This window comes from Cyrtonyx montezumae, unplaced genomic scaffold, assembly GCF_038088225.1.
Source record: "Cyrtonyx montezumae isolate F1298 unplaced genomic scaffold, pur_monq_1.0 scaffold_2, whole genome shotgun sequence".
Classification (NCBI taxonomy): domain Eukaryota; kingdom Metazoa; phylum Chordata; class Aves; order Galliformes; family Odontophoridae; genus Cyrtonyx; species Cyrtonyx montezumae.
The window spans coordinates 60,566,324-60,590,200 of NW_027071936.1; the positions used below are offsets into that span (position 1 = coordinate 60,566,324).

General features: G+C 38.5%; 1 protein-coding gene across 3 annotated transcripts in view; it reads left to right on the forward strand.

Moving 5' to 3' along the window:
• ZFYVE28 (zinc finger FYVE-type containing 28) overlaps positions 1–23,877 on the forward strand; it is a 141,589-nt gene that overhangs the window by 114,128 nt on the left and 3,584 nt on the right. For 2 of the 3 annotated variants that reach the window (XM_065735855.1, XM_065735853.1), the window contains 4 exons: positions 1,756–1,860; positions 13,414–13,568; positions 14,094–14,210; positions 15,843–15,947. In XM_065735855.1, coding sequence (XP_065591927.1) covers positions 1,756–1,860; positions 13,414–13,568; positions 14,094–14,210; positions 15,843–15,947 — 482 coding nt within the window. The remainder of the gene's footprint in view (positions 1–1,755; positions 1,861–13,413; positions 13,569–14,093; positions 14,211–15,842; positions 15,948–23,877) is intronic. The other variant, XM_065735854.1, reaches the window with a different exon arrangement.

The following is a 23,877-nucleotide window of genomic DNA, read 5'->3' on the forward strand; positions in this document are numbered from 1 at the left end:
TATTATACTTGGGTTTTTTTTTTTTCAAATTAACAATCAGAAATGAAGAACATGAAGGGGTCCATTTTGCAAATGATTAGTGGAAGGTATGCAAACAAATCCTATTATTCTGTAGTGGGATTAGAGCAAATACCTTCTGTACACTGCTTTGAAGAATTCCTTTAAAGTATTCTTCCAGACTTTCAGCTGCAAAAACAGCTATAATAGTAAATTTGGTAGAAGAAAAGAATTTGGAACACAACTGGTTTGAACATGTAGCTCACGTGCTCCTACACAGTTAATAATCCTAATTCAGTTAAGCCTAAGAAATCCCATAGTTGTGGAGGAGGAGCAACATAAAAGAATCGTCATCTATTCAGTTGTTTCTTTTAACTACAGTGATTTCTTACCTCTATGCATTTTCCAAATATTTCTTTTGACCGAATTTTTGAGTTCAGCAGGCTTGACTGATTCTTCTGCACTGTCTAGAGCTTTCAGCTTTGATACATTTGCTCAAGATTACGTATTTTCTTCTCATGTAATTTAGTTTTTCTCTGTTTGGTGCAGTTTTCAGTAGCTGAGCACTAAACTGTTACTGAAACAAAAAATTCCAAGACCAATTATGAAACTACTTTTAACCTCCTAATCCCAGTTTATGTTGATAATGTGACATGAGATTTGAAGCAGAATATCATTTAAAGGCTTTTCATTAGTCCAGAGACAACAGAAGCAAAGTTGCATATCATTAGCTTCAGTTATTCATATTGTTTTATTTAGTAGCTAGGGTATTTATAGGGCTGAGAGACCTGGGACTGTTCAGCCTTGAAAAAAGAAGACTCAGAGGGGACCTGATCCACATCTATAAATATCTAGAGCAAAGGGATGAGGCTGGACTCTTCTAAGTAATATTTGGTGATAGGACAAGGAGAAATGGCCACAAACTGAAGCATGGGAAGTTCTGCACAAATGTGTGTGGGAACTTCTTCACAGTGCAGTGATGGAGCACTGGCACAGGCTGCACACAGAGGTGGTGGAGTCTCCTTCTCTGGAGATGTTCAAGACCCTCCTGGATGCCTACCTGTGCAACCTGGGCTAGGGAGCTGCTTTGGCAGGAGGTTGGACTTGATGATCTCTAGAGGTCCCTTCCAACCCCTACAGTTCTGTGATTCTGTGATTTCCTTTAACAAAGTTTCTGTACTTTGTCTTGGGACTTCTACTTCATGCTCATCTGGTTGATGCAGAGCCACAGGTTTGAGGTGCACACATAGCAAGCCCTCATCTCCTTTAGTGAAGAGTCAGCTCTCTGCTTTCTCATGGACTTTTTCCTTCGCATTCTTGTTCTGTGGAAAACTTGACCAAACTTGTGGTATTTCAGAATTTCTTGGAGCTCTTTGATGCAGATAACCTTGCCTTGAAGCTTACAGTAGCTTCATGGACCTCCAGTGATGCTATGTATTTGTTATAACATTAAAAAACAGTGTGGGTGCACTGTTCTGTTTGTACCCTATGGAAGTGCAAGATCCTTGATTCTTTCTTGAATGATTTAACTGTACATAGTAAAATGAGGTTCTTTAGAAGATATGTGCCCACCAGCTTTGCCAAATTTCCTGTCCTTTTGGGAAGAACTCAATGTAGATATCACAGAGGAATAAAAATACGCTTGTCAGTTTACTCTCATTTCTGTATAATCAATGACAACCCACATGTTACCACACTGCTCTGTTTTTTACCTTTGTTCTTTTCAGCAGTTCATTTTGTTTCCATATGTTTTTTCAGTTCTCAGGATGGCTTACGTGATTCCCCCCTCAGCTCCATCTCCAGCAGTGACTATGAGAGTGTTTCTGTCACTACATGTAGTCTCTCCAGCATATACGTTCTGAGGTAATAATTCCCTTCACAGTCAGGTTTGACTAATTGTATTGCATTATGGTTGGTTGAAAGTTTTCATTGAATTAGCAATCAAGTGACAGCAACACTTCTGAATATTCTTCCTTTTGAACAGTGGATGCTTTTTGTCCCCAGCAGTTCTGTCTAGCTCTGTTGCATTTAAGGGGTGACTATATACAGAAAAGTTTTGTATGAAACTTTTGAAATGCATGTATCATTGAATTAGATGATATGTCAGTGATCTTTTCTTTATTTGTCCATGTTGAATTCCTTGAGGGTCTGAAGGTTTTAGCTTGAACTGCACTGAATGCCTGTCTTAGGTCTTGATCTAGAAAGCATGGTTTTTTTTTTCCATTTAACTTCACTTAGGGAAGAATGCAGTAGTAAAGTGAGAGTTGCATGTCAGATGACTATAATATAACTTCTAATGCTTTTTTGACTATGATTGTTAAGAAAACTAGTTTACCTTGTCATCTTTTGAGCCTGCATGTGAGGGTTTTAACTTCAGTGTGCTTTGCACAGAACTGCAGTGAAAAATGGAGAAATAAATACTAGGGAAAGAAGTTACTAAGACCTGATTTATTTGGCTTTTTTCAAATTATGGGTACCGTACATGTATGTCATGTGTTGCACACACTCTGCAAAATAACACTCTCTCTAGTATAGGTAGAGAGAATACCACAATTTCAGTCAAGGTAAATCTACTACTACATCTCATCCTCCCGTTTTTATACCATTTATCTCTACGCAGTATTTTATGCATCACACAGGTGCACCTAAATCCAAAGTTCTGTTGCTCTAGGTCCTGTTTTATCAAGGGAGAAAAAGAATTCTTAAAGCGTGTGTTTTATTTAAATGCATCTACACCAAAAATTTTCAGGCTTAAATCAAAACTATAATTATTTATTTTTATTACTGACTGTCCTGATTAAGTATTTGCCTGTAGAGCACAAGTTGAGGGGGGAAAACAAAGTACAGAGGATTTCTCAAATGGCTTTGTTAATTAATGAAGTCTGATTTGTTTATTTCATTAGTAGCAGATCTGCTTAGATGATTAAACTAAAAGTTAAAATAAAACTTTCAGAAGTTAAACTTTCATTCCAGTTCAGAAGATATTTTGCAAAATATTGTATCCAAACTTGAGATGCCTATATAAGTAGCCAGCTTTCTCAGCAAAGACTAAATATACTCCATATATTTCAGAAAGTTTCACAGAAACTTGTTTTATGCAGATCCAACTGAGTTTTAATCGTCTTTCTCTTACATCAGTGTGAATGTGGAATAATACAGCTTATTTCAGTGCAAATTAGATGTTTGTAACTACAGCAGGGAAATGGCAGCTGGTCTGTTATTTATATTAGCTCTGGAAAATGATCCACCCTGGTTTTCCTTTTTACTGGTATCCATTTCCTACTTCTAATTTTTAGAGGAATTTTTTAATATAACTTATTGGTTTGTAAATAGGCCACCAGTACTCCAGTATAATGCTGGAAGCTTATCCATTTCATTGTCAGAAGTGCTAAAGTCAGTGGCTTTTAAAAATAAACTGTTTATAGAAATTTGTTTGTCTGTCAGCTTTCAACATGCATTAAAATTATCAGGCAAGATCCCGAGGGAGCCATTAATTTGAGTGGAAACTGAAGTGAAGGCTGTATGTTAACTGAATGAGATAACTTGCTTAAAGCCAAGAATGAACCAAAGTTCTTTGAAAGACTGGAGGTGGAAATAGCCATAGAGCACCAGTTTTTGGAACGATGAGGGGGGGAGAAAAGTGAGACAGAAGAAAACCAAGTAACTACAGTTATTTGACTTCAAGCCTTCTTCGAGTTCTTTGTCAAAAATGATCCAAAGGAAGAAGAAACACCAACAATGTTGGTAATGTAATTTGCCAGCTTAAAGAACATGTTAAAGGCTGCTTCATTTTGGGGCTAGGATGAGTCAGTAAATGATAACTTCAAAAAGGAACTTTCGCGAGCAAAATGTGGTAGATGCCTTCACTGGTTCTTTATTATTCTTTTTTTCATGGTATATCCCTGTATCTTAAATACTAATAATTTGTAGTATTCTTTTTGTGTCATTACAAGAATTGGTGATGAATTTTTAGCCTGTGTTGTTTACAGTTTGTAGAGGGAGGTATCTAAAATGTGTTGTGGCTCAAGCCTGTGCCAAAGCAGCAAAACTCTGCCAGCAATTAGAGCAGGATATTTATCTGTTTGTTAGAGCATTTGTATCTGCATGCGCTGCCAAGTTCAAGATTGCTGGATGTGGTTGAAGGATATCACTTACCTTATTGAATAACGTCAGTATATTCCTGTTTGAATGAACACATACGTGTGAAGCAGAGTAGTATACAAATGAGAAAGGTGAGATTTTGGTTATCTGCTTCAGAGCCTGCAGGGAGCTGCCTTGCCCGCCAGCTCCTGTGGCTGGATCTTTCTATTCGAAACATACATGTAACACAGTTTTTCTTCTGCACAACTCAGTGCCTCAAAGGGAACACGAAAAGTCAAATAACTTAGTTGTTCAGCAGGACTTGAAGGAGAATTCATATCCTTCATCTCATGTCCAGTGTTAACCATTAATCTGTCCTATGAAAACTACAGCAAAGATTATTTGCTCACAAGAGATGGCAACTGCTCCTGGGGTTGGTCAAGTTGGTGGTAGTGTAAAGGACAACAAATGAGCTACCAAACTGTTACCGTTGATGAGTCACACTCAACCTGATCAGCTGCGCCAACAAATCTTCCCTCTTGCAGTTTTACTGTTGCATGTATGGAATAACAGATGAATTCAGAATTCAGTTTGGTGAGTAGTTCTGATTTGATCAATTAATTTCTGTAGATTTTCCTTCTTCCTTTCTCCCTCCTTATGGAAAGACTTGCTCATTGACAGATGGACTAGGTGATCTTAGTGATCTTTTCCGACCTTAATGATTCTGTAACTGGTAGAAGAGTGATGGTAATTGCAGTATACTGTACTGGAATGGCAGAAATAAATGAGCTCCATGGGAGAAGCTGTAGGACAAGAAAGAGTTCTGTCCCTTAAGAAAATGAAAATGACTTAGATGCTATTCCTTCCTAATGTTTTTGAGCTGCAAATTTGCAATGTATGTTTAAATGCTGTCTGTGCTGCTTTGTATAGCTCTGTCACTCAAGCAGTGTGAGGGCAATTAATATGCATATTAATACCATCATAAGCAGGCTGCTGTGGGGACTCTTCTTGCTTTGCAGCTAAATCCCTTGCCCCAACAACCAGCTGAGCAGTACCAGCAAAACAAATCCGTCAGCGCTGATGAGGTCTGTCAGCTTTTGCTTGATTTCAGTCAGTGAGGCATATGTGAGTGCAGCAGATGTCTCTGGTTTCTCACTGCCAGCATTCTTCTTCATGTGTTTTGTGCCATCTTGTTCTTCACCCTGCAAGACAAAAATTAAATCTCCAAACGGTGCACCATTTTCTAAGCTTAGTGTTCCTTTCGTAGGAATTTCCGCAAGATAATTCTAGGTAAATTACATGCATATCTTTGTCTTGAGTAACAAGAAGCTGGTGCAGATTTTGTTTTCTCCAGGAGTAAACCAAGCATTTTGTGTGAACAACTTGTTAACAAGTGCTTGTTACAGTGGGAAGGTGAAAAACTCAGTTGGGAGTTTGTTGTTTTTTTGTTGTTGTGTGTTTCTTTCACTACTGAGAAGTAAGGTTCATATTTTAAAGATGCTAAAATGTCCAATATGTTTGAAGTGAATTAAATATAAAATGTGTTACTTTCTGTGTAAAAGAAGTGAAATAAGGCAATATTTTAACCTGAATAGCATCAGTGACAGAGGCAAGAAGTCTGTTCTAACAAAATTGCTAAACACATCCACATTTGCCATTGTGGGGCTGTATTCCAGACAGCATATTTGGCTGGGGACAGGCACAAAGTGATCATAAAGGGTTAGTGTTTGTGTTCCCATGTAGCTCAATTGTAATTTTCATTTTTAGTAATTTGGCCACGTTTAAAATTATGTTCATCTTTATGACATGTAAAATCTGCTGTTGAATGTCACTTAGTGTTTTCTGTGCATCTAATAGAACAAAAATTATCGCCTCTCAGAAATTAGATTCTCTTTTACAAAATTTTTTTTAATGCCCCCCAAAAAATTAGAAAAGCATGTTTGGGAATTTTGAGATTGTGTAATTAACCAAAATTACTATAGCAACTGCAGGTTTCCAGGTTGTTGAATTCTTTTAGCAATGCCTAAAACCAAGGTTATATTGAAAGAAAAAATAAAGTATTTCCTCATACTTACAGCAGCGTTGAAGCTGAAAAACGAGGAGAGAGAGATTTTCTAATTACAATTTTAAAGCTCCACCTAATACTGTAATTAGCTTTTCTCAGCTTTGATTCCCATGACTGTATACAGAATTCCTGTGGGATTCTTATAGACCCTAGGATGCTGTAATGCTTCACCTCTTTGTTTTCTGTATTTATTTATTTATTTATTTATTGTGAGAAGTGAAGTAGTTGATAGGAAAACCTGCTGATAGGCTTCCCTATTGCTAAGCTTTCTTCAGGCTGCAAACTGTTATTCACTGCCTCTTCTCCATCTCTGTATCTGCTACACACAGCAGTTGTAACTTGAGAGTTTCTGCTGGAGTTGGATGCTAAATTACTTCACTTTATGTTAAGCTGTACATTATAGTTGCTTGCATATTACAGAGGACACTGCTGAAGAGCTGTATGAAATGACTTTGTCACTGGAAGTATCTGTATTGTGGCATCAAGTATCCAGGGCAATATGTTCCTGTGTCAACTTCTAGATAAGACAGAAAAAACTGGGACTGCTGCATTTCTATCGTCACTATAGGCACCAGAGCTGGTATTACAAACTATTTCTTAGTAAGTGCTCAACTATTTCTATTTTTCACTTCCAATTCTTACAGTACAGGGTTATTTTTGAAGCATTTTTGTGCTCTAATCTCATATTATTTTTCATTTGCAATGCAAGTGAATGAGAGTTTTAAATGCACATTTGATTACAGGGAAGTGGTAGAAACAAAATGTCATGGTGGAACTGGGGAAATCTTAGTCGAACCAAAGCAGTTCTAACTTCTTACATTTTCATTTTTATTTTTTAGTTGAATTTCACAATGTTCTTTTCTTGCAGATCTTACCCTATTTTTTGGTTTAAATTTTAAGGAAAGTGGTAATTATACTACTTTGCAAGTACCTGATATTTAATTTGATGGTAAGAAAGCAGCTGCACTGATTACTAATGCTCTAAGCAATTTGTTCTTATTCCTTTTATAGACATTTTATCCATAACCAATAAAAAAAAAAAGCTCTTTGGAAGACTGTGTTATCCAAGACAGTAAGTCCTGGGCTGGCAGTGTCATTCATTTTGACTCCACTTGGAATACATGGCACTCTTCTGAAAAGCCTGGCTGTTGTGGTAATGAGTTTGAATAAGGCAGTTGTCTGGGTAGAGTTTCTTACAGTGCATCTACTTAGCAGCATGGTGCTTGAACAGGTGTGCTTTTTCAGAAGTCCAGCATGGTATGCACAACAAGAGTGCTCTTCAGTTTGAGAAGCGAAAGAGGGATTCAAGGTGTTTTTCCAGTGGAGTGGGTAGCAGTAGAAGCTGCCATGCTGTGGGGCAAAAGTTGTTCTTGCTGACTTCAAACTCATTTTTTTTCTGGTTGAAGATACTGCTTAGAACACTGATTCACCCCATCTGTCAAATTATTTATTTTAGTCTGCTCACCTTAGCTGGGACCAAAAAAAAAAAAAGCCAAGAAATAGCTTGTGCAAGTCTTACAGCAATGGGAAAATACTTCTCCCACTGTGGACTTCAAAAGGCTGACAGCAGATGAGGATTATAGCATGTCCTGGTGTGTATAGGGTGGGCTGAGGTGTTCCATGTGTTAATATTGAAGAGCAGTCAGGTCCGCTTCTTCCAGAGTTGCCCAGCTAAGCTGTCATTGCTAGAGGTGTTTACATGCCATTGTACTAGTCATTTCTTGAGGCAATGAAGTCTGGAAGACTTGGGAACATTTAAAGTTTTTTTTTCCCTCCTCTTTCGTCTTTTCTCTTAAAATAGAGAGAAAATATGTAAGAGATTGCATACAAAAACCCTCTTGACTAAATATAATACCAGGGTAGAAAGTCAAGAAATAGAGTTCTAATTTAAAGCTTTTTTAGTCTGCTTCAGACGTAGCTTCTGAGATCATTGATTAAAATACGTGTATGCTATTACCCGAATAATAAGGCATGTTCTGAATTTAAGTGACTCTACAATTGAGTGTGTAGCCACCCACTTCACTTAAAATAATTGTAAGAAGCCATTAATCTCATCATAGTTTTCTTCCCAATTGTATCAAAACTAGTTGTTACTAGAAACAAAAAATTTTTTGCCTACTGTTTATTTTATGATTTTTTTGTTAGATAACCAGAAAAGAAATCACAGATGTCCTGCAAAATGCAGGATAGGAACGAGTAATTTCTTTCTTTTCTTTCTTTCATGAAGTCATACTTCTCTTATTCAAACCCTTATCATTTTTGTGTTCTCATTCATCATGTATACAACCTTTGCCTTTCCCCAACTATTTTGTGTGATCTTTTAGATGTTCTGTGGAGCAGTTGTTCTTTTTGCAGAATGGAACATGACGCTGATGGCAGCCTTCAGGCACTTATGAAGTGCACAAGTGAGTAAGAGTAATAGCTTAGGAGAGAGATAATTGACAGCTCAGTGGTGGGGTTTCCAGTTACTGCCTACACAAGCATCAATGAAATGAATGCACCAGTCACCCAAGTAGTTTCAGAAGCTCTCTTCAAACAATAACAGGCTTGTCTGCAAAAAGTTTTTGTTTTTTGTTTTTAACTTAAAGTATAAGAGAATTTGGATGAGAGAAAAAAAAAAGGTTAAATACTGTAGATTGGAGAAGTGTGTGTTATTGATATTACACACACGGCACGAAGTGGATGTTTTGATAAATTCTATATGAACAAAAATGAAAGCCAGGGAGCTCATGAGGGTATTTTTTGAGGAAGTATTATGCAGGTGTTTAAGACCAAATATTTGAAACATGCATATAGGGAAATTTTTGTATGAGATACAGCTCTGTTTATAAGATGCTCAAACATCTTTCTTAGTGTTTGAACAATTTGAACAGTGAACATGAGAGGAATTGTGTCACTGAGTTGTGTGTTAACACTTTTCAGGTAAGTACTTTTGTTGCTCATAGGACTAATAAGTGTTTGAGCTGGGTTGGGTTTGTCTTGCTGGAACTTGATCCTTCCTGATTTAAAGGCACTGCTGATGGACAGTCTTCTGAAATCTGTACCTGAATAGTAGTAGTTGTTTAAAACCTTGCATGAAGTCAGAAACATAGGGAATGATCTTACTTTCCTTTTAAAACTGCTGATGTAATTGTGCTGTGTGTAGTAAAATAGATTTGGATTTTTTCTCCTCTGCAAGGAGTGACCACCTGGTGCTTATCCACCACTGGTGCGTATTTAATGGGTACCTAAGATATTCAGAGGTTTGAAGAGTAATGCAGAATTCTCTTGAGAGATTTTTTTATATTCTGCATTCAATATAGAACAGATTTTAGGTTTTGTGAACCAAGTACTTTTACATTTGAAAGGAAGCATCTATGACATGTTACAGACTTCTACTGCCACTGCCTGTTTTCTGAGCACAGATATAAAGTATTTAATTTTAGGCTGACTCGAATCTGGTTGGGTTTGATTGCTCAGTTTTAGGCTTTGCTGCTTTTACTGTTTTTGGATGAGTGTTGGTGCTCAGCAAATTGAGCACAAGGAATGCTGGATCACAGCTGGTTACCTAAAGTGACTGGTCCCTTCTGAAAATATCAATCATAACTTCTTCTGCTCCACTGTGTGTATATTACTGCTCAACTATGCTTTGGAATTTAAAAGCTGTGAAGCATATTGGTTCCGTGGGTGAAAGTTGATTCTGCGCACAATGAATTTCTGGGTTTTGTTTGCTTGTACATATTTGACTAAATTTCACAATCAAGTGTTGAGACCAGGCCAGCCGTTCTAGAGAGAAAGCTGTAGTGTACTGAGGCAGTCCTGCTGCTCTTCTGAGGTGATCAATGGAGAGTCATTTTGAAATTGCTGTGTAAATGTAATTCAGGTGAATATCTGACTTTTTCTTCTGTCTACCAGCTACTTTATAAATGTAAGTGGATTTATTGTTTGGAATCAACTTATAACATAATGTCTCCTTTCTTTGTATTCACCTTCAGACGTGTTATCTTTGCAATGTTTTCACAGTATGAAAAATGAAAACAATGCTCATAATACATTTTTAATAAGTGCTTCACAAAGGGAGTTCCTTGCCTGTTTTATCTCCTTGTAAACTAATTCCTTGCTTAGTGCAAAGGGTTACCTTCAGTGAAGGCAGAAAAATGGACAATATATCTCTAGCCACTTAGTACTTAAATATGTTTGTGTTCTGTAGTGATATGTATTTCTGCAGATCCTGATGGTATAACGTTCTAAATCTGAGTACAGACTGACGTTAATGAAATGCTTCCTACACACTTAGTATCACATGAGAGTTTTTATCCAAATTATGCATGTTCGATAAGCCTGGCAGGAATGGAATTTCTCCATAAGCTATAAAAAAAAATAGCGTGAAAGAAAAATATTGATGAAAGGTAAGTAGAATCTATAGATCAAAATTCTAGTTTACTTTCTAAATTATCATTTTTAAAATCCAGAGATCTCTAGCATTTACATAGATCCAATCACTGCTGTTTGGGATATGCGGTTGCAAAAAAAAAAAAGCTGTGTATCTGAAACAGTTATGTTTCTGTTCTTCCTGTGCTTCTAACTGCATCTACAATATTTTCTGGCTGCTTTCTTTAAGAAGAAGATGTATTTTCAAGTGAAGAGCAGATATTCTGAAGGGGTGACTAATGACTCGTTTCTGATCTAAATCTGACTGGGTCAAATTGGTAAAAGCTGAGTGATCATTTCTTTCTAACTGTAATGATACTTAGGTCTAGTTTTAAATTATTCTTGGATGTTCATTTTTCTCTCGGCAGTGGCACAAGCAATCAAAATGTCTTTTCTTTCTTTCCTGAATCTCTTATGTATAGAAATAGTACTTAATATGTCTGTGCATGTGAATGTATGTTGTGAATGTGAGGATACGTTCATACTGACCTTCATCCCACAGCAATTCTTATGTGCGTTGTGCCATGGAGATTTAGGATGAGTCCAAGCCAGTCTTCTGGCGGGACATAGCCAGTCTTAATGAGGCACCACACAACACTTGGATGGAGTCATCCCTGAAGCACCATTGCCTGTGCCCTGAACTTAAGGTTTGGCTTAGAGGGGGACTTAGTGACAGTGTTGTGTTGAGATTATGTATGAGGGCTGCTCCAAAAGTAATGCCTCCGATGTTGTTCTGCTGGCCTGTGACATCAGAGATGCATGCTGGTGGTATTGCAGTAGAGCTTGTACATGTCCACTGATATTCCATTACATTTTATTGCCATGCAACAGATATAAGACTGATTCTCTAAAATTAAAAAGATGGGTAGACCTTATCCAGCCGAGGCAGTCAGAAACTCTTTGGTCTGTGTGAGCATTTCTCCACACCAGCAATCCTCTAACTGCATGCTATTGTGAAGCAAGGGTGTTATCCTGGCACTTGGTAAATTTCAGTTTACTCCTTCATAAGCCACAATCTTACACAACCTTTTCATCATCTTCAGCGCAGATCTTTCCACAGTGACAGATTTGCTGTTAAATATATATATGTATGTATGTGTACATACACTCACACACGTATATACACACCCACTTATATATCATCTATCCTCTACGGAAAAGCAAAAGGAAAATTGAGATGGAGAACTCTAACTCAGTACTCAGAGTATCTTCAATAAATCTAGTCAGCCGACCTGCTGTGGAGATTTAAACATAAACTGCAACAGCATTTTCAGGAATTTGCAATTGTTAGTAGCAGTGAAGACATAAGCAGAAATGGGCTTAAGTGTACTCTTTATTTTTGAAAGAACAGGAAGCCAGCAAAAGCACTTGCATTACACATTTTCAATTGATACTTCTATCAATAACTAATCTCTTTTATTTGTGTTTTCAGTTCTGTTTTTTACTAGGACTTTTAAGATGTATGGCCTAATAAATTCATTTCTACATTTTAAGTATTATCTGTATGGCTCTTGGAGAGAAATTCAAGACCATGTTCTGTAAATTTTTGTTTATAATTATTTTTATCTTTCTAAATGCTGCCAGTATCTTATTCCCCAATAACTGTTTGTCATAGGGAATGGGATCTGTTAAATAAACTTGATGAATGCTTCAGCACTTAATAAAATTTACAGGTTGAGTTCAAAATGCATTAGTGATTACATCCTTCCTTCTGCATGCTATTTATGTAGTCAACAACTTCCTTTTCTTTCTTTTTTCATTCGTAGTGGCTGTGTAGTAAGAAGTTCTTGAGTTCTGGATAGCCTTAGTACGATTTTAAGTAAAGCAATTAATTATCTGTAGTCATTAATGAGATTATTTTATCTCCAATATGTGGGGAAAACTGTTTCACGTTCCTCTTGTCTTTGAAAGTAACGGAGTGAAAGGGTGATGTCTCCTTCCAATCAACACAGTGAATTCTTAAGACTCTGGAGTGATTGCATTCCATGCTATATTCCCCATTCAGGGCTTTTGTTGACAAAGTGCAACACTTTTCCTAAGTATTTCCTTCTTTAGTGTGCTTTGATTTGCAAGCAGTTTACGTAAGTAATTCCTGATACCTGAAGAAGCTGGATTCCTCCCAGAGCTTTCCTGCAGCCTCAGGTTGTTTCAAGTTTTCCTTTTTTTTAAAGTGGTGGTGATGGATGCATCTGGTTTTGAAAAAGAAGGGTTAAGCCTTTACTAATAGATGACACATATTAATCTCTTTGGAGTTGATGAGCCATTTTCTTGCAATAATTTGACATTTGACATTTCAGCAATTTTTACACTTAGGTATATAAAGGGACTGATCTTTCTCTACGGTGTAAATTGTATTTTATCACTCATTCCATTTTTTATGTAAGGTTATATTTGGATTCTCTTCTCACTATTCTGAAGTAACATAATTCAGGAATTCTTTTTTCAAATTAACTCCCACGTTAATAAATTTCTCATCTGACTTCAGAACTGACTTTCTTATTTTTAGGCTGACATTTCACTCTTGCCTTTTTAGTGGAGTTGTGGTCTCAGGACAGAGCTTTTAGTGCAAGTTAATGTGAAAAATAGTCCTGTGCTTTGAAATAGCTAAGGGAAATGCAATAAAATACAGAGAAATGATTTTCTGCTTTAAAGTTTTTTGCAACTGTGCCACAGAGTGAAAACCAAACATGATGGTGATTGATTGCATGTTGATTACCTTCAGCAAGAATTTACAGCAATTAGTTCTTGTTTGCTGTAGAATATTGCCTGAGTAATAAATCTTTTAGGATTTGCTGAACGTCCTGATCAACCTTGTGCGGACTTACATTACTCTTCTTCTTTATGCCTTTTTTCTCCAACAGCAGTTTAATGACTAGTTCTTGTTCATCTGATGACATTGATCAGGAAGAAATCCAGCTTGCTTTGCAGGCTGCTAAAATTGCCACCCGAGAAAAGATCAGATCCAGATTTCACGGCAGTAATGATCTCATTCACCGCCTTTTTGTCTGTATCTCAGGTAAGGGAGTATCCTTTTGTTCGTGGAAGATCTCATTATTATTTAAGGTTTATTAAAATTTGTTAGAACAGACTAGAGTTACGACAACAGAATGTTGTATTGTGGGTCTTAAGTCTTAGACAATCCTGTTACCTCACGAAGACTGGCATATGCAGAGATGCAGACATCTTAGACCTATGATGATGAAGGTTTTGGGCATGCAGTGGGTTTGTCTTTTACTGCTTCCTTTATCTTTATAATGCCCTGTGTATTCAGGGGGAAAAAATCAAATGCAGATGTTTTATTTTGACACAGAAGGAACATCCCCTTTCTGCCAAGAAGACAAGGAAGATTTGTTTCAAATTGCAGCTAACTTAAAGGCCAGAGTGTGGCTTGGCCGTTACAGAAAATGAATTTAAATAATCCTTTTATTACTGATATGAGCTAGTGATCTTTCAAATGTAAATACCAGGCCATTAGTGGTATCAACAAATGTAATTTTTTTTTTTAGGGAGTTGTAATAAGTCTTTTTCCTTAAACTTCCAGGTGTTGCTGACCAACTGCAGACAAACTATGCTAGTGATCTGCGAAGTATCTTGAAGACCTTGTTTGAAGTGATGGCAACCAAACCTGAAACAGAAGACAAGGAAAAGCAAAAGAAAGGTAACCAGTTCCTTTGTAGTGAATTTCTGCTGGTGGCCCTGTGTGGGTATATAAACTATTGGACAAGAATTTTCTTAAAACTCTGCTAACTTTGGATTCACTGTACAATGATGTTACCTAAGTTTAAAACAAGTCATGAAAGTGGACTGTAAACAGGATGAAGTCACTGCAATCCTGGAGTATGTGTTAAAGCAGAAGTTTAAAGAACTAAAACCTTCAGAGTGTCTGCTTTTTTCCATATCTCAGTGTATAATAGAACAGTGTTTTTATCCTATTTGGTCATAATGTGATGTAGGCAGAGTTTGGAGTTCACAGACTCAGTTTATATTTTTCCTGGTTCTATTTCACAATGGATACGTTTTAGCAAGATAGGTATGTTTGATTGTTTTGTTGTTGTTTGTTTTTGCTTCTGGACTTTAAATAGCCACGATAGAAGAGGAGACTATAAGATATGAGAATGTTCAGTAAGATGCTGGAATCTGCTCTGTCTTGTATAAATCACAGAATAATGAGTTTTGCTTCAAAGTAGAAAAAATAGCCTTTTTTGAATTTTAGAGTATTCAGATAAAGGAACCATAAGTAGATCATCAGCCAGTGCAACTTTTTTTTTATTCTATTCATTTTTCCTCTGTCACCTTTTGGATTATTTCTTTTTTCAAAGACTCAAGTCTGCTGATTTACCTAAAAAAAAAAACCATGCCATCTTTGTAATACTGCAGCTACCATTGACCCTGTCGTGATTACACCTGTCAGCATTTAAAGCTAATCAGAGCTCCTTTTTTTTTCCTTCCATTTTTCGTGACTGGAAAGTTCTGCTCACCTCTTCTCCGTGTTTCAGTGAGGATTTCTGGTTTTATTTTATTATTTTTTTTTCTGGAGATTTTGTCTAGAGCACTAAGATACAAATCGGTAAAATTTAGCAGAAAAAAACTCCAGTGCAACTCAATTGTGCAATGGAATAGTGTACAACATGGACTGAAGTCTTCAGTTACTTGCAGTGGAAACTTCCATGGCATTTGATGGTGGCTGGGTGTATTGATGTGAAAAGTGACTGACTTTTCATTGGGAAGAAAGAAAACAGGGTAGACAGAGGTAGGACAAAAATTAAAGAGGTAGATTAGAGATCTACTGAACATTCAAATAAAAATAATGAAGAAACAGAAGGTGTACAGAATTATCACTAGGAAATATATGGTAGGCAATGGTACTTAGTTGGAATAATTTCCAGTAGATGAACTATTAGGTTAAAAAAGAAAACGTTAACAAATGTAAGTGAATGAAAGCCAGGGACACTTGAGGTGCTGTTTTTCTTTGTGATCTGATGTGTGAGATACACCTAGGGAATCTGTTTTCGTCTATTTCGTGAAGCATGCAAGTTAAAAGCTGAGAAATATAGGATGCAGCTAAACTGCTGAAAGTAAGAGGAATGTATATCTTATAACAGCATCTTCAATTGCTTGTTTCAAAGAAGGATTCAGGAGATTTTTAAGTGTGTCAGGGTAAGGAAAGTGCAAAAAGTATAAGAAACTACTTATAGATGATACTGTAATCTATTCCTTGAAGTCCTAACTTTTGTACTGAAGTACAAATTGGAAAAATGTGAATTTAAGTATTTTTTGGTTTGTTTTACAGTTAATCAGGGTTTAAGAAATGCAGCACTGGAAGACTGTGCTTTATGTCAAGAAAGTATATCATCCTCAGAACTTGCAGCAAAAGCCAGAGATGGGGACTTTGAAGGTACTGTCTTTTTTCCGAGAATTAAAACAATATTGACATTAAAAAAAATAAAAAGTCCACGTTCCAAAACCAAGCTAAAACAATTCTTTTTAAGTTTGGCTCTGAGAAGTGAATAAAAGATGTTGTTATTCTGGTGTAGAGACAAAGTCAGATGATAAAGTGAGTATAAACTTCTAGATTTTTTTCTAACTTCCTCGCGAAACTCTGATCTAGGAATTGTCATACTATGATTGCCTTTGTATCAGTGAAAGAAGGCTTTCCATAGTAAAGACTTGAATCCAGCAGGTGGTGCTACGTGTGACAGCTCTCAGACAGGCTGTGTAAGATGTACTGCTATAAGGTGGTTACAGCCAAATCTAAAGGCAGCTCTGATGTCCTTAGCTGGATGTGGAGGTTATACTTTTTTCTGCGGTAGAAATACTTTTCATATTTTATAGACATCTATCTCTGGGGGAAATGAGCAAAATATTATTGTTGCTGTTCTTATACTCTTCACCATGTTACTTTGAAGTAAGGAAAATATAATTCTAGTAAATCTTCTGAGGGTAGTTAAGTCTCATTGTCTATAAAGTTAAGAGTGAAGGGAAGCATATAACTCTGAAAACTGGAGTCACTATTCAAGCATTCTGAGGGCTGAGAAGTTTCCTCTTTGTGATTTGAAGCTGAGCTGCAGGAGTTCTTAGGAGTCAGTTATAGACTGCACCCCTAGTATAGTAAACATTATATTAAAAAAACAGATTGAAAGAAATCAATGCATGTGCAGTCAAAGAATAGTAGAAAATAAAATGATGTACTGAATGGAGGAAACACAAAGCAGCTGGCTTTGATCATCAAGGCTGAATGGTAACTTCATTGCTCCAGGAGCTCCATTATTGGAGGGGTGTTGTCTCTGGTCAGGTGAAAAACACTAGACAACCATAAACTGTGAAACAGTATCTAAACTTCTCTGAAATTCAGATGTGCAGTAACTTTGCTGTCCTTTGTTCTGTCGTTGTCCACTTGTCCATGTACACCATTGTTCCTGGGGTGTGTTAAAAGGACTGTGGCCAGCAGGTCAAGGGAGGTGATCCTCCCCCTCCACTCTGCCCTGGTGAGGCCACACCTGGAGTATTGTGTCCCGTTCTGGACTCTCTGGTACAAAAAAGACAGGGATCTTCTGGAAGGAGTCCTGGAAGGAGATTAGGTTTGAAAGAAATGCCATATATTTATCAGTTGTTTTGTACTTACATAATACTAATGGATAGCTTGCTAACCCTTCTCCTGAAGCTACAGGCTAAAGGATTTAAAATCTAATCTATTTATTTAGAGCAGCAGGGCTAATTTATGTAAAATGTACTGTAAAAAATTATCTTTCCTGGAGGAAGGTGATTTGGGGGCAGATAAAGTAAAGAACTATTCAGAATAATTTTAATTGATTTTTCTATTGTGCCATAATTGAGAATGTGACAGAAGGCACAGTGAAGAACAAATCTTTAAGCAAAATATCTACCATATACAGGCTGAAGTGGAAAAGAATGCGAGAGATGATTCACTCCCTACCATTTTGGTTCATTTTCTTTTGTTTTGAATCACTGCCTGATGCTGTCAGTGTATTTGACTTTCAGAATTGAAAGCAAGTTTTTCTGAACTGCAGGGTGCTGAATAACTTTCTCACAGTGGATGTATATTTCCTCAAAAGCAATGTCACTTCCTTTCTATGGCACACTATTCAGCTTTCAAGGCTTTTAGCTTATCATGATAAGGTTTTGTATATGGAGAAGTACAGCCTCTGAACTGTGACACTGTTTATTGGAACAGAGAACATCAGTCTCAATGCTTAGTTGTCATAACTGACTGTCTTGGAGTGTGGTGAGGGGGAATCTTTGGTGATCCCAGTAATCCCAGTTACATACTGGGAGCTCCAATAGCCCCTGCAGCACCCAGCCAGTGTAAATCAGGTGTGTCCCTGTCCTGTAAGAGTGGTAAAATCCACCTTGATGTTTCAGCAGTATATGAAGTTAACTACTGCGGAACAGATCACTGCCAGCAACTTTGTTTGGAAATAGCATGTGTTTCATGTATGTCTGTGGGACAGAAGCAAAGCCTTGTGGGATAATCCAAGTCCCTTTTGAATAAGTAAATTTGGATCCCGGAATCAACTTGGCTGTCTTGGCACCATGTTTTGCCACGTTGCTGCCTTCCTTGAGTGGGGTTTGTGCTCCTGCGCTTACTCTGCTTTTGGTACCTGTCCTTGTTCACCAGGAAGGCGTGGGCATGTCTGAATCCACATCCTTGCAGCATTCTCTGGCAGTCTTACGTAGCTGGTGTGTAAATGATTACGCTATAAATAGCTGCTTGTACAAACCAGTACAGCTACTAACTTCTTCAGTCTCCTTTGCTGTTAAGATTTCAGTTTGGCTGATGGTCAGAACTTCTCTGTCAGAAAGAGGTGCACATCACAATTACAGAATGATTGAGTTTGACAGGGACCTCAGGGGCCCTCTGGTCTCACCCCTGCTCCAGGAGGTGTCACCCCGAGCAGGGTGCCCAGGCCCACATCCAGGCAGCTTTTGGGGATCCCCAAGAAAGAGAACATACAATGTCTTTGAGTCTCTGTGCTAGATCTCCATCACTGATGTAATAAATGTGTCCTGATGTTTTGATGGAGCCTCCTGAGTTTCAGCTTGGCCCATTGCCTTCTTTTCTGGCACGGGATTCAACTGACAAGAGCCTGGCTCTGTCCTCTTTGCAGCTTCCTTGAGGTATCTGTGGACATTGGGAAGGTTCCTCCTGAGCTCCTGCTTCTTCAGGTTGAGCAGCTCTGGCTCTCAGCCTCTTCTCATAAGGAGAGGTGCTCCAGTCCCTTCATCATCTTGGTGACCCTCCACTAGGATATTTCCAGTATGATCAGATGTTTCTTATGCTGAGGGGAATCGCAAGATGATAGAGGGTGCAGGGAAGCATGGAGGTGAGCTCTGATTTCCAAACCAGAACAAACAAGGTCTACAAAAAGGGGCATCTGAAGTGGATCTTTTGTTGCATTTGTGGATACATCCATCTTGTCCTCTCTCCAGTACATTCCAGATTTCTGTCCTTTCAGGCACAGGTCACAAGGTGTCATTGTTGGCAAAGCTCTGCAGACTTGTATCTACTACCTATCACTGACATACTTAGTGATAGCTAATGGGATATGATATTTGCTGTCTCTAAGGCATCCTGCTTGAGATGGACAATTGCAGCAGTATTTTAACCTCAGCTGACATGTGCCTTCCTCTCCACCTTATAACACCTCCCCACCTATATAATTGTTGCAGGTCACTGTAAAAGCAATAGCCCCTGACATTGTGCTGGGTGATGTTTGGGTACATATGAAGTTATCTGGTGGCTGGGACAACCTTTGCTGCATTGTGTTCAACATTTGTTATAGCAAGCCCGATGGGTGCATCCTTCTGGCTAAAGCTGGACCACAGGCCACCTATAGGAAGCGACTTGCCAGGAAAACCCTTTCCAACTATCAAATAAAACTCCGTTACTACAAGTACAAAATGCTTAAGATTGTATTCAAACAGTGTTAATTAAAAATATACAACAACCAAGCCTAGCAACCCAAACAAAATAATCAAGTGTTAAGACTTTCCTGAAGGTTCCGGCCTCTACTCAGATTATAAAGATGAATCAGTTGTTTTTGTCAGATTTCTCATTCTTACTCTCGATAAAACCCACCAGCTGCTCTGGGTCATAAAACAAATATGAATGCTTATTATGAGCCAACTGACATTGGCAAGGGTATAAGAATTGGATCCTGTGTCATCCTGAAGGTTGAAATACAATATACTACAGATTAATTGGCATCCCAAAACAAAAGCATTTTCATTTTCAAATGTCCAGATCAGCCTGTGGTGTATATATTCATCTTTGCTTTCCTAATGCTCTAGGGTTGTTTCTTTTTTTTTTTTTTGTTTTTTGAGGAAGCATATTTGTTTATAATTCATAGTTGTAAAAAGCAGTTTGTTTTTTTAAGAAAGAGAGGATGCAAAGCAAATGCATTTATATTTTCCTAGAATATAAGATGAATGTATACAGTATTCCATAAATGAGATTTTAATGTAATAAAATATGCCCTGATCATATGATGGAGAAGGTGGCCAGTGGGTACAAAGCTCAGTGTACAGGTGCAGAGCAAATGGTAGTGGCAGCTGCCCAGAAACAAGCAGGCTGGGTTCCTTGCTAGTAGAAAGGACACCAGGGTGATTGCTCTGAAGTGATAACAGAAGGGCTGTGTGACTGGGGCCTTTATCCCTGTGCCAGTGGGTGAGCTCACAGCCAGCACAGGGGGAAGGTTATTGGGAAGTTCCCAAACTGTGGTGTGGGACCAGGCAGTCAGATAATAAAATGACCAAGGTGTCTGGGACTCAGAGTGGGCAACATGGGTCACATAGGAATTAAACATTTGTTTTTGAAAATAGAAGAAAATTACTTCTCAGTTAACCTACTTAAAGCATATCCTAGCTGGGTCAGGGCTATGTTGTCCTCAGAGACTTAATGTGAACCATAGAAATTTGATATCTTTATGTAATTTTTGTGTCTAAGATCTTGATTCCAGTCCCAACACAAAACCTACTTTGTATTTGCCTGCAGTTTCCCATATATACACAGTAACAGGAAAATATTTACTGTAGCCATACATCCATTTCCACTCCCCATTCCTCTCCTGTTTATGCAGAACTGCCCTGCTCGCTGCCTGGTTATAACTCCAGCCACAATCCATTTGCTGTGCCTGCCAGTACAAGTAACTGTTCGTGCCAAATGATGCTAACATCTGTTTGGTGCACGGCAACGTGGTCTTGCTCCTCAATCCCTTCCCACCCCATAATGTTCCTACTACTCACAGCTCCTTGATGCTCTCCAGCCAGCAGCACTGGCACAATTCAGTAATTTATGGTCCCAAAGCTCGAGCTCTTGTTCATCTTGCCATATGAAGTCACAGAGTCAAGAAAACCTGCCCATGCTACCGTGTGTGCAGAATCTAATCACCATCAGTCCAGAATTAGCTGTCAGCCCCAGCTGAATGCTTCCATTTTTCTTTTGTCCTCTGCATGCCTGTGGCTATGCTATTATTTATGATGATGACCAGCAAGGCTTGCTAAATGAAAGAAGTGAAATTGTTGCACAGTTCAGTGGCCAAACAAGTTCTGTCCATGTAACTTCTCACTTTTTCCTTTTTTAGCAGCTCTGCTTCCATTGCACAAGAGAAGAGGTTAGCATGAAGTTTTCTGAAATGAAGGCCTGTTTTATAATCTGCTGAGCACACTCAATTATGCATGCAACATTACGAGATTTCCAATTGTACAGTTTTGAGGCAGCATTGCAGTAATTCAGTGTGACTTCTATTTTAAAAACATGCCCATGATCTCTTATCTTTTCAAATACGATCTTGCTCTGTCAGCCAAGTGTGGAACTTGAGGCTTCATTGCAGAGGAGGTAACACCCCATAACTACTGTATGGCACCAGCTTATTTGACTCCACAGTGACACAATTGAAATTTCAATTAGGATTGAATTTTCTTTGCCCTCAAAATACACATTTTAGTGTTCTGCTGGCATGTAATGTGTAGATCTTCAGTGTCAACTTGATTCTAGCTTTCAGAACCTATGTCAAGAATGTCATTAGAGAAATGCTTACTCTAAATGTGTGTTATTATAATATGTAATTTTTAAATCACAATTTTTAGGCTTCAGAATGTGTTTTATTCTATGTTCTGGAGAGAGGAGTAGATTAAAAGAAGAAAAAGAGGGGAGGTGGACGAAGGGAGAGAACAAAACACTCTGGGGGAAATGCAGAAGATGGCTGTCCTGGTTGTTGGTAGCTGTTACTAAGGATTCCTGGTAACAGTTAGCCCACAGAATGCGTTGCTGATTACATGCCTGTCCAGACCAGATATAGCATGTTGTCATCAGGATTGCTTTCTATCAGGTAGCACTTTGTCCCTACAGAGCTCTAATCTTTGACCCCAGTTCCCTAGTTTCGTGCAGAGGTTGCATCCTAAGGAAGCTGTTTGACAAAGCTGTCCTTGAAGCTACTCAGTCTGTACCTCTGTTTTCTCCCTCACCTCCCCCTGCCCCAATTTTCATCAAATATTCTTGAAGCAGAAAATTATTTTAATTGAAAGATTTCAAGCCGGCTGTAATCAACACTGAATCTACTGAGCAAGGGAAAAGATTACTGTGGTACAATTGCCTCCAAGGAATCTTACATAAAAGTTAGAATCTGCCCAGAATGACATGCAGAAAATTCAATGTCATAAGGGACAAAAAGATTCATTTCACCATGGTAGCTGAAGTGAGAGGTGAAGTCATGTCACCCTAGTTGTCTGCTTTCTGTACTTAAGACTGAATTTACTGTGCTCCACAATTCCTGCATTCATTGAGAGAACTGCAGCAAGGCAGCCTGACCTTTTGTGCAGCTGCGAAGATAATGCAGAGGTGTGACTTCCATGGGCTGCAGGAACAGCCCTCCTAAGGATGGCTAGTAAACGTGTACTCAGGGTTGTGCATGATGTACTCAAGGTCTGTTATGCATCGAGGAGGAAATTCCAGTTGCAGTTCTGCATGAGAGATGTTTGGTAAACACGGAAGATCCTCTGAGCTGTCTGCAGTAAAGCAGGCACTGCAGCGAGCTTAGGGCTCAGCAGGGGGTCAGGATGTGCTTGCTTTCTAATGTGTTTGCTTTCTTTCAGACTACAGATTTGCTAGATGAAGGCAATCCACAGGCTCCAACACCTTTGGGGATATTTTCTCCCCTCCTCACCCAGTCGCATGTCACAGCACCACAGTGTGCTTGTGCTTTCCATAGGAGCTCAGTGTTATTTCAGAGCTGTGGCTCTACAGTGTCTGAACTTGGATTAGGACAGTATACGCTCACAGGGAGTCAGGTTCAGTTTTTAATTCTGATCTTTCAAGCCAAATGCTTGTCCCAGCATCACTGGGTTCTCACTGAGATTTACACTGCGGTGCATCCTGATGCTGCTTCAGTCAGTGCTGCTGATGGATCCAGGTGCAGGCTCTCTTAGCCTCCTTTGAGGCACAGAAACATTACCCTTCTTTTGGTCAGGCTACAGAGGGCTGCAGCATTTCTGTAGCAGGCATTTAAGCAAAATACATTTGTGTGCTTTTTGACATTGTTTCTAGAGTCTAAATTTTATTGTGATTGTGTTTTTCTTCTTAGAGTTCCACCGCTTTGGATTTAGGTGAGATTTTAACTTCTGTAGCATAGAATGAACTTTTTTAGCTACTGAGGTTGCAGAGACATGTAAAGGTGGATTTTAAAAGCTACAGTTAAAATGAAACAAAAGACCGTAAAGTTTCACACATTATTTGCTTTCATCATAATGAAAGACTTCTGAATAGTTTGGAGTTGGAAATGTTTCTCTTTTAAGTCTCTCTTTTAGCTTTCACACCATTTCATTTCATCATGAGCCTTCTTTTTTTTTTTTTTGCTGAACTTACCTTTCTTCATTCAAATACTTATTTCACTTCTTTCCTCTGCCTTTTTCCTGTACGTGCTTTTCATGTTTTCTTCTAAAATTCATTTCTGTACTCTGTCTCCTTAATCCCTTCCCTCCCTTCCTCCTCCTCTTTGATGTTTCTGCCGTGGTCTTCAGCTGTTTCCCAACAGATTTCTTAGCTCTTATTGCCTGATAAAGCAGAGGCCAATTAGCCCACAAGCAAACCTTTCCTCCATGCCTGCTGCAGGTCCCTGAAGCACAGGCAGGCAGGGCTTCTGAGACTGGATGCTTCCATCTGCTGCTGTGTGCAGAGCAGCAGAGCTTGAAAAGGACTGTAATGGGAAAAGCCTTCGGGTGCAGCTCTGCTGCCCTGCTCCCAGCCTGTCTGTGGGATAATGCCACGGGTTTAAGCTGCTCACACTGAAGCTTCATACCCTCATGAGACT